General features: G+C 31.8%; 1 protein-coding gene across 1 annotated transcript in view; it reads right to left on the minus strand.

Annotated features, from left to right (window-relative positions):
* Positions 1-8216: 8216 nt before the first annotated feature.
* The window catches only part of LOC107453834 (zinc finger protein 271-like), a 33073-nt gene continuing 30071 nt past the window's right edge, over positions 8217-11218 (minus strand). The window contains exon 5 of the mRNA XM_071183937.1: positions 8217-9679. Coding sequence (XP_071040038.1) covers positions 8729-9679 — 951 coding nt within the window. The 3' untranslated portion in view covers positions 8217-8728. The remainder of the gene's footprint in view (positions 9680-11218) is intronic.

Consider the following 11218-nt stretch of genomic DNA (forward strand, 5'->3'; position numbering starts at 1 on the left):
TATTTTTCCGCCCACGTGAAAAGGTTAAAGACTGCTTGTCTAGTTTGTAGGAACAGTTACAGTTGTCGTTACAGAGAATTCCGGAATGACAAGGAACCCACTCTAGTTCCACTGATTGGCTGGATACTGAGAGCGTTTCCAAAGAAGATATAATGTGATAGATGATTGCTTGCGATGAAGCAGAGGTAGAGCCGAGAGCTGTGAGAATTGAAAGTAAGTCGGTTAAAATTACTTCATGTTGGGTGTTTGAGTGACATCTTTGAATCGCCAGTAAGATGGCGATACCCTCCGCTGTAAATATTGAGCAAATGGAAGGGACAGATGCAGACAACGATGAACCGGAGCGAGAATTGTAAATTGCTACTCCAGTCCTGCCTGACATCCGGGAAGCATCTGAATAGCGTAAAGTGTGGTAAGGCCAGCTATTGCGGACAACATCCCAGAATACGGTCGGAAGTAAGTTTTTTTGGTATCTTTTTATCTTGGATGGGGAGGTTGCATAGATGTATACAAACTTTTGATGGCAACTGAGGATCTCGTTGGGGTATATGAATCATGTGTTTGATGTTGATTCCGTGTTGGTTTAGCCAGTTCTATGCTTGTAGAGGAAGAGCTGATTTTCTATAAGAATTCGGGATAAAGAGGTTACGGTATGTTATTACACCTAATGATTTGTAGTTGAATTGTCGGTCATAAAAGCGCATCGAGAGCATATTATGGCGTTCTTGAAGACTCAGAGAACCTGCCTCCTGATAAAGCAGCGGTAATTGGGGTCCACTTCGGAAGACCCGTAGCAATGCGTAGTGCTGCATGATACGCAGTGTCTAAGATCTTGCGCTCACTGTTGCTAGCAAGGGAGTGAAGGTGGCATCCAAAGTCGAGAGTAGGCGTTATATATGACTGGACGATGCGAGGCAAGTGATAAGAACGTGAGCCCCAAGAGTTTCTTGCAATACATTTCAGTATATTGAGCTTTTCCAGCTTGGATGTTCGTTTTTATTGGAAATGGTGGCGATAGCTGAGATTTGAGGAGAAATAATACCTAAAATGCGGATGTGGGATGACCATATGATTGCTTCTACTTGAAAGAGGAGATAGGGGAGGGGTTCAATCTGACGGTGGGAGAAGTCGATTGCTCGACATTTGCTAATATCTGCCTTTAGATGCCATTCCGTTAGCCAATTCTGCACTCGTAGTAGAGTTAATTGCAGTTTTCGAAGTACAGACTGTAGGCAGTGGGAGTAAATAAGGAGAAAAATGTCGTCTGCATACACAAAACATATGACTCCACCTGGGAGAATGTCAAAAATGTCGTTAATATAGATGATGAAAAGGTGAGGTGACAGCACTGATAACTGGGGCACGCCCTTGCTTGCACTAAATGTACTTGAGTACGTGTTCCTCCAACGCACTCTGAATTATCTCTCAGAAACAAAATCACAGATCCACTTATGAGCGGATCCCGAAATGTTGTGTTGTAGAAGTTTGTATGCTAAACCATCTGACCAAACGTGGTCGTAAGCTTGAGCGATATCCAAAGAGATGCCTATCGTAAAAAGGTGATTTGCCTTGGCAAATCGAATGCGGTGGTCTAGCGTGGAGAGAAAGCTGTCGCATCCACGTCGGGGAAGAAATACGTGGAGGGTTCATATTGTAGAAGATTTTGTTCCATGGCTATCGTCAAAGAACCTTTTTAATCGAACATTTTTCTTATTCGTACTGTTGTTCGTTCTGTATGCATGACATGTAAATCGATAAAAAGAATTTCCTTTTAAAATATTTAAAAGAATCTTGGAAGCTTTCTTAGTCTTGACTCTTTCTTTCATTGTAATGTGTTTTTTAATTTTATTTGCCAAACGCATGTTATGAGTGAGTCGGGAGACTGCTCGACTCCGACTTACATTAAGGAGTGATTAAAAAAAAAAAAAAAAACTTTTTTTCTTATAAAAATTATTTAAACAAATATTTATAATTACGCGAAAAACTATCACTCAAATAAATATTTTGATAATTATTTAAATTATGACTCATCGTAAACGCGTCACATTTGAAAGTGTTTGAGCCTAAGGCTCCTATACTACCAGAGCTGACCTATCAAGCAATATTGGAGCAAAAAAGTTCGCAAGTTAATGTTATGTTAGTATTGTGCTGTCAGCTCTTTGGAGCAAAAATAGATGATGAGTCGGCCTGTCTAATTCAGGGGCTCTATTTGAGCCTAAGTTTCATTAAACTATTAAATTTTTTTTAAAAAGTTCAGAAAAATTTAGAAACTATTGTGACATCTACATTAATAAATATATCTAATTAGTGTCTTTTAATTTATAAAATCCAAAACCAAATTTATAATTAATTTTATTAAAAATACATGCAAATGTGTGTAATATATTCTAGAAATAGTTTCATGGTGCATGAATATTTACAAAAAAATTTTCTTGTCAATAAGTGATAATACATCGGGGAGGTTTTGTGTAAGAAGTTGATACATAGTTTAATACAATTTCAATGTTTGTACAGATTTTTCTTTTTTTTTTTTAATTATTCATTTATTATATTACAGTATTAAAAGTTACGTTAATTAAAATACTCTTAGCCCTAATTGCACATAAAATAGAGAAATCTATCATTTACAATTAACTTCCAAATAATAAAAATACTTTTCTAATTTTCGGAGTCAAGCTACCTCGAAAAGCCGGAGTTGGAGTCAAATTATCGACACTCCATCTCTGGTAACTATGAGAAAAAAACGTTAAATTTTTAATGACTAACATAGTTACCAGAGATGGAGAGTCGATAATTCGACTCCAACTCCGACTTTTCGAGGTAGCTTGACTCAATTTAAAATTCTTTGAGTCGCTTTCACATCGTAAATTCTTTCAGTCGCTTTCACATTGAGAAAAAAACGTTAAATTTTTAATGACTAACAATGTGAAAGCGACTCAAAGAATTTTAAATTGAATGATTGATTGTAAATTTCTATAGGTCATTTATTAATTCATTTGTTTTGTGTCTTAACAATTGAATTAATCCGTTGGAGTAAATTAAATTTTTGTAAAATTTAAAAACAAAAAGGGCTGACTTTAAAGAAGATATTTCTTTAAAAATATGATTTATGAAAAATGTGAATCAACAATCTTTAATTAAAAACAATATAATTTTCAAAATAACCTAATCGGTAGTTATCCATTTTTTTAAAAAAACTAAGTTTAATGCTTGTTGAAATTCGATATAAATTAAGTTTTATACTGAACGTGGAAATTTAATTATTTGTTTTTTAATGAATTGTAAAAATATCAATTTAAACATTTTTCTTCAAACAATATTTGTGCATATATAAATTAAAAATATCAAAATAAACCAATATATTTAATTATTACTCACAGCAAACTTGGTAAACCAGTCGCAAAACATCGTAAACTGTAGGAACTTTACCACCATCAGAAAAACTTAAAACTAATACTGTGAATATCCACAAAATAAATATCGTTCTCGCCATGACTGTTTGTTTTTTTAACGTTTTAAATTGAATAAATGATTTAATCTATTTTTATTTAGCTTTGTTTGTGTATTAAATGACACAACAAGAGAGAACAGCAATTCACGAACGCAGATCGTGGATGAAGATTCGTTTTGAATTAAACCGGCCGCCGACACGTTTTTTACTTTATAAGAGATGCGAATTGTCAACAAACGATTGCCTCATTTTGTGATTTATCGCTGTATTTGGCAATATCTTGAAATCTTTTGAATGGAATTCTTTTTATCGTTATCTTAACGTAAGGAAAAGATAGAGTAATATTTACGTTATGTTTTTGAGATGTATTTTTTATGTAATGAAGAAGAGGTTTAGAAATGTGTACATTCTTTGGTTATCTTAAAATAAATGGCAATACACAAGTCTCAAAAAAACATCACGAGACTTAAAAATAGCTGCACGTGTTCGAATTTGACCTACTTGAATTTATCAATTATTTCACGTGATTTTTATACGCCTAAACAAATAAAAAATGAACCTCTCTGCATGATTAACTATGATTATCAATAATATGACGGAATTTCATATAAGGCCGAAATGGCTAATTTCATACTACAAAAATCTAATGATGTTTTCCATTCTTGTCAATACATTTTTATTGGCTGGAAAATCACATGGTGGGATCCAGTTTTCCCACATTAATTTTCATATTGGTTTGGTTGTCACCAGCATTAAATTGATATAAGTCATAAAAATATTCTTTTCCTATAAATATTTTTGTTTCCCCAATTTAAAGGTTAAAAACAAAAGCAGAGCTATAAGCGATAAGCAGAGAGCTCGACGCACTTAACTATATTCAATACTCGAAGATTAAAATTACTGTACTGTTATTATTACTCTTTTGACTACTCTTTTACTGTTACTTACTCTTTTGACTGTTATTATTATTCTTTTGACTTCTTTACTATTTTGTTTACTTTCGAAATTAAGAGTTTAGGACGATTGTTTTTATTATTATTATTATTAGAATAATGTAATTCTACGTTACATTTTAAGATAACGTTATTTAAATCGGTGTCGAATCTTATTAATCGTCTTGCAATTATTATTTTTAGTGCAAATTACATTAATATACGATGATGAATAACGGTTAAAGAGATTCGTTTAATGATTTACAGCTTAATTTTCAGCTTCATGCACAAAGTGATGAATGCAAAAATTGTATTTAAAATACATCCGTCCGTTTGTTAAGCAAAAACAATTACAGTTGTGAACTTAGCAAATTTGTTATAACAATATACTTTTTCCCCTCTGCAGAGGATCAAAATTGTGATGTCTTCGTGATCATCCTCAGGGATGTTTCCCAAACCGTCGCCAATAGCCCATTGTGCAGCTCTAGTACGACGTAAATGAACTACAACAACAATATACTTTTAATTTTCAATGTTATTTCAAAAAATGATTACTTAGAAAAATTGCTTATGCTCACTTCTAGATGTCCCGCAGTGGACTGATCGTAAAGACACGGTTCCCAGCAGATCACCGAAGTCAAGCATCATTGGATGCGGTTAGTGTGCGGGTGGGTGACCACTTGGATCAGTCTGCGTAGGGACCGAAGGTGTGCGGTATTATTCCTCATTAAACTGTTCTACCTTAAAGTGCTAGACTTCGAGTGCAGGTCGTCGGGCTACCGAAGCGGGGTTGCCACCCCCGCTGCAGAGTATCAAAATTGTGATGGCATGCCTTCGAATCATCCTCAGGGATGTTTTCCAGACCGTCGCCTATAGCCCATTGTAACATTGCAAGGTATGGCTTATAAGCCTAGGTAAGTTGAAGAAATAAGCACGAAGATACATCCAGGGTAACGGCGGGCATTGTTCATTTGCAGTCTAACGCTAATCTTCTACCCTAAACATCAGGAAAACTATTTTTTAGAAACACATTTTATGTATTTATTCTTAAAATAAGAACTTTTAGATTAATTGTAATTATAATTACATGTAATCATGATTATGAGTAATCATATTTTTTGATTACTTGTAATCATGATTACAAGTACTTGATTAAAGTAATTGGTTATGTAATCACGATTTCAGTTGTAATGAAAATTTGTAATAATGATTACAAGTAATCGATTACTGTAATTAGAAAATGAAACCAATTACATTTTTTCCCTACTCTGATGTAATCAAAAATTATGATTATTTGTAATCGCAATAATCTGCAATCGTGATTACAAGTAATATTGATTACATAGCAGTAATTATATGTTATCAATTACAGTTGTAATCGACGCCCAACTCTGACATTAGTCCATAGGTGAGGCAACGAATACAATTAATATTTTTGTAAAAATTATATGAAAAATTTTTTTTTTCATATGTTAACATAAATTTATCACAACTAAAATTTTTTTATCAAAGATATCTTTCTTTTTCTTTTGAAATTTAGAATTTTATTTCAATTAAGAATAAGGAAAAAAAAGACCATGAAAATCTTACATGATGCTGTTTTTTTTAGTGCTAAACAAATGCTTCACCGTAATTTGATTTATAGCATATTTTTGATTAAAAAAATTATCAATTGCATAGTCACACAACTATTACAGATATACTGAGAATAGAAACTTAAATATTTTTGAATATAAAACATAACTATAAAAGTTAATGAAAAGATAATAAAACAGAACAATAAAAGTTAAAATTTGTTTGTCAACTAAGTTGAATTTTGTACCTATATGATGTGAAAAACTACTTAAATTACTCACAATAGGTTAATAAATTTATGTAATATATCAATGAAAAATAAATTTATTTAAAAATATTAGAGCAATAAAAATAAGTTTGTGAACAAAGTTGAATTTTGTACACAATGTGAAAAACTACTCACATTACACACAGTAATTTAAAAGTAAAATAAATTTATTTAAAAACATGCAACAAAAAATTGATTTTACTTGCAAAATTACATTAAAAAACATTCTTTTTATGTATAGAACGAAAAAAATTTGCCATAAAATTTTGAAAAACATCTAAAAGCACGTTTATAAAATTTTTTAAAGAAATTATATTCTGTATTGTTTTTGTTTTCAAAATAAAATGCATAATTTAAATAAATAAATTAAATGAAAATATTTTTGATAATATTCTACTTCTAAATAATTTAATGTTAAATTAATTAGTAAAATATCATATTCATTGCATTTTATCAAATAAATCATTTTCTCTGCATTTAAGTCTTCACAATTATTTCAATTCTTATGTTAAATTGTTAAATATGAAGTAGCAAGCGAAAAAGCAGCCAAATTATAAAATTTAATTTAAACTTTTTTAACATGTTTCTCAATTTTTAATTTTTATGTTTAAAAAGGTATTTTATATAATTTAACTTAAATGTGAAGTTATATTCCAATTTTCACGTTTAAATTTAAGTATTAGTAAATTTAAATATTTTGTCACAAAATCAAATTTAATTATTAAAAAAAAACTGGATTGTTACTCCTGAATTTTTAAAAAAAATAATTCTCTTCTTACACTTCAAAAATAGTGATTTAGAGATTATGTATCAAAAATAATGATTTAGAACATATTATACTTATAAACAGATTATACCATCATTTAAACATTATGTGAATAAATTTACAAAAATAAAGTTAGTCAGTAATATGAACAGAACATATAGCATAAAATTCATTTATAGAGATAAACTCCAAGAATTAACAAGAGAATCAGGTTTTTCACAAGTATGAACAAGAAAATGCTCAGTCAGACAATTTCTATATGAAAAACTCTTATTACATATACTACAAGAATAAGGTTTCTCACCAGTGTGAACAAGATTGTGTCTAGTCAGATGACCTCTTTGTGAAAAACTCTTATTACATATACTACATGAAAAAGGTTTCTTGCCAGTATGAACGCTATTGTGTATAGTCAGATCACTCCTGCACGAAAAACTCTTATTGCATACACTACAGGTGAGAGGTTACTCACCAGCGTGAACACAATTGTGTAGAGTCATATAACTTCTGCTTGAAAAACTCTTATTACATACTAGCCGCCTAAGGCGGCCAGCTGTCCGCCACGCTGAAGGTTTTCACAAATAAAGTTTTTTAAAACATAGCAGGAAATCTGAAGATTAGTGGACAATTAAAGTGTTCCTGTCCTGCAATTTTGTCTTCATATCCAGTTCTGCTGCAGATGTGTTATAGCTCTTGAGGATGTTTGAAATTATATAGCTACAACGCTTAAGAAAAAAAAAACTAAAATGCTAAATACATGAAAAGAACACGAAAACGAATAAATTTTTTATGGTATCAATTTCTATTTCTATATAATTTTTTATGGTATCAAATTCTATTTCTATATCTGTTACGTCAAGCACTCAGGTATTATAATTTGATCTAGTTGTGCTTGTATAATTTTGATCTAGTTGCGCTTTCTACGTCATTTTGTTAACATCGTTTGGTTTGTTATTTAACATCGTTTGGTTTGTTATTTCTAAGTTAACTTTCAAAAAATTGGCTGGCATCAGCATTTTTATTCTTTAAGTTGTTTATTTTTTCTTTTGGAATTCGTTCCTTTTTAGCGAAATGTTTTTCAACCTAATCGAATTCTTTGCCGACTGTTCTCTGTATATATAAAGAAAATAAAGTAAATATTTTTAAAGTGTTGTGAAAAGAATTTTTAGTTGTACAAAGTACTACAATATCGCTATAAAAATTATCGTCTTCGCTTAAGAAAAAAAAAAAAGAGCGTGGAAAGAAGAAGAAAAACTTATTATAACAATTATGAACAGCGACAAATATATCAAAGCGAAGCGTTCTATTTACGTATCGAATATGTTGCCACATTTTTAATACAAAAGTTAAACTTTTCTCCACTTTAATAAATGTAAACTAATGCGAACTTTACAATTAAATTATTAATTCCTTCGTATATTATTGGTTTAAGTTGTCGAAAATTAATATTTCAATTGTAAGGTTCGCATTAGCATACATTTATAAGAGTGGGGAAAAGTATATGCATTTTTTAATAGTTTTTTGAATATGGCTCTTTGAAGACGAAAAAGCAGACGAAAAGCATAGACTTACAAAATGACTGATAACTAAATAACTAATCAAAATTTTTGAAAAAGAAAAAAAATACTTCTTCATTATGTCAAAACACAATTATGGGCCGAGTTTCGTGCCCGGGCGAGGCTTCTGGGGCGATATATTGTGATTACAGACACACACACACACAGCCGCTTTTATTATTATGTATAGATACTACAGGAAAAAAGTTTCTCTCCAGTGTGAACACGATTGTGTTTATTCATATTACTACTGCGTGAAAAACTCTTATTACATACACTACAGGAATAAGGCTTCTCACCAGTGTGAATACGATAGTGTATAGTCAGATGACCTCTTTGTGAAAAACTCTTATTACATATACTACAGGAAAAAAGTTTCTCACCAGTGTGAACACGATTGTGTTTCTTCATATTATAACTTTGAGAAAAACTCTTATTACATATACTACAGGAATAAGGTTTCTCACCAGTGTGAATACGATAATGTATAGTTAGATGACCTCTTTGTGAAAAACTCCTATTACATATACTACAAGAATAAGGTTTCTCTTCCGTATGAACACGACTGTGTCTAGTCAGAACACTTCTTCGTGAAAAACTTATGTTACATATACTACAAGAATAAGGTTTCTCTTCCGTATGAATATGACTGTGTATAGTCAGATGACCTCTTCGTGAAAAACTCTTATTACATATACTACAGAAAAAAGGTTTCTCACCAGTGTGAACGCTATTGTGCACAGTCAGATGACTTCTTCTCAAAAAACTCTTATTACATATATTACAGGAAAAAGGTTTCTCACCAGTGTGAATACGATAATGTATAGTCAGATGACCTATTTGTGAAAAACTCTTATTACATACATTACAGGAAAAAGGTTTCTCACCCGTATGAACACGACTGTGATCAGTTAGATGACTTCTCTTTGAAAAACGTTTATGACATATATTACAGAAAAAAGGTTTCTCACCCATTTGAGCACGATAGTGTTTAGTCCTGTCACTTCTATGGGAAAAACTGTTACTGCATATACTACAAGAAATAGGCTTCACACCAGTATGAACATGACTGTATTCAGTCACATTACTTCTTCGTGAAAAACTCTTATTACGTATATTAAAAGAGTCAAATTATTAACCAGTATAAGTCTGACTGGTGGTCATTTAGATTACTTTTCTATGAAAACTCATATTTCATACGTAGCACACCTTTCACATAAACATTATGAAGAGATTTTCTGAAACTGTTTGTAAATTTAGACACTTTAACACAAACTGCCGAAATAACTTCTTAAGTTTTAAATGCATAGTAGTCATGAGTACAAGGGAGCTCTAAATAATATTTGCAATGATAATGCCTGTTATTATAGACTTATAATGAAGATTTCCTAATGAATGACGATAATTGTGCCATACGAACAAGATCTGTAACAGATAAACAGTTTATAGAAATTAAGCTTTCACAGTATTTTAAAACACTTTTTGCCATTTATTGCTTTGAAGTATTTTCCTTCATACATTGCCAATGTCTTTTCAAACAAACATTGTGTTAGTATCTTAGCGCAAACAATCTAAAATCAATGAATATATTTCCCACATATTAAAGCAAGAATTTCTATTTAACATGATAAGTGATATACAAATTTAGAGCACACTTTTCCATATTCGGATAACAGATTTCATAACTCATCAACATCTATACTTGATTGATTGTTTAGATTGAAGATGATGATCACTCTCGGGCATTTTTGGAGCTCTTTGCTTGGTTGTGCTTATAGCTCGCTTATTGTAGATTGAAAGATGGGATGAAGCTTAGGGCACGTTCCAATATTCGCACCAGTGTCACCGGTTACACTGGTTTGCCGCACCGACCGTTCCAATATTAAAACCAGTTACACCGGTGCACTGCACCGATCGTTCCAATATTCAAACCAGTGTCACCAGTTACGTTGGACTGATCGCTGTGGACTGATCGTTAAGACACGGTTCCCAGCAGATCAAAAAGGAATTCTTAGTTTGGCTTGAGGATTTACCTTTATTATCATCAGTAAGAATTCCTCGCCAGCATGTTTTTGCTGACGCTTCAAAATATTCGTACGCAACTGCCATTTTTCTTAGAAACGAAGGGGAAGGAGAACAACGAATTTCTTTAGTGAGAACTGGATTCAAATTTATTGCTGCTGGTACTAAGAAAGAAAAGAAGACTGAAGCTGATATATTTATACCAACAGCAAATGAGTTATTTTCTGGAAGTAAAAGCTCGAGGACTGTGGTAGATAGAAGGTGTGTATTTTGCGACAAAAACCACGAGAGTAAAGATTGTTTTACGGCAGCCAAATTGGCTTACCATCAGAAGCAAGAACTAATTAAGAATAAGAAAGCTTGCTTTATATGTCTTAAGTTTGGACATAAAGCAAAATATTGCAAATCAAGTGTTAAATGTCTAATTTGTGCTAAGAGACATTGGTCGATCATGTGTGCAGAATTATCGCCAAACAAGCACGAAGTAAAAGATGAAAAAGTAATTGATTCGAGTGAATGCCAAAATGTAATACTTGCGAATTCTTGCTGTTCTGGAGAGATATTCCTTCAAACTTTAATGGTAAATATTGAAAGTAAAGAAGGAAAACGTGCTATAAGAGCATTAATTGACACTGGCTCTCAACGCTC

The sequence above is a fragment of the Parasteatoda tepidariorum genome, chromosome 8, assembly GCF_043381705.1.
Source record: "Parasteatoda tepidariorum isolate YZ-2023 chromosome 8, CAS_Ptep_4.0, whole genome shotgun sequence".
NCBI lineage: Eukaryota > Metazoa > Arthropoda > Arachnida > Araneae > Theridiidae > Parasteatoda > Parasteatoda tepidariorum.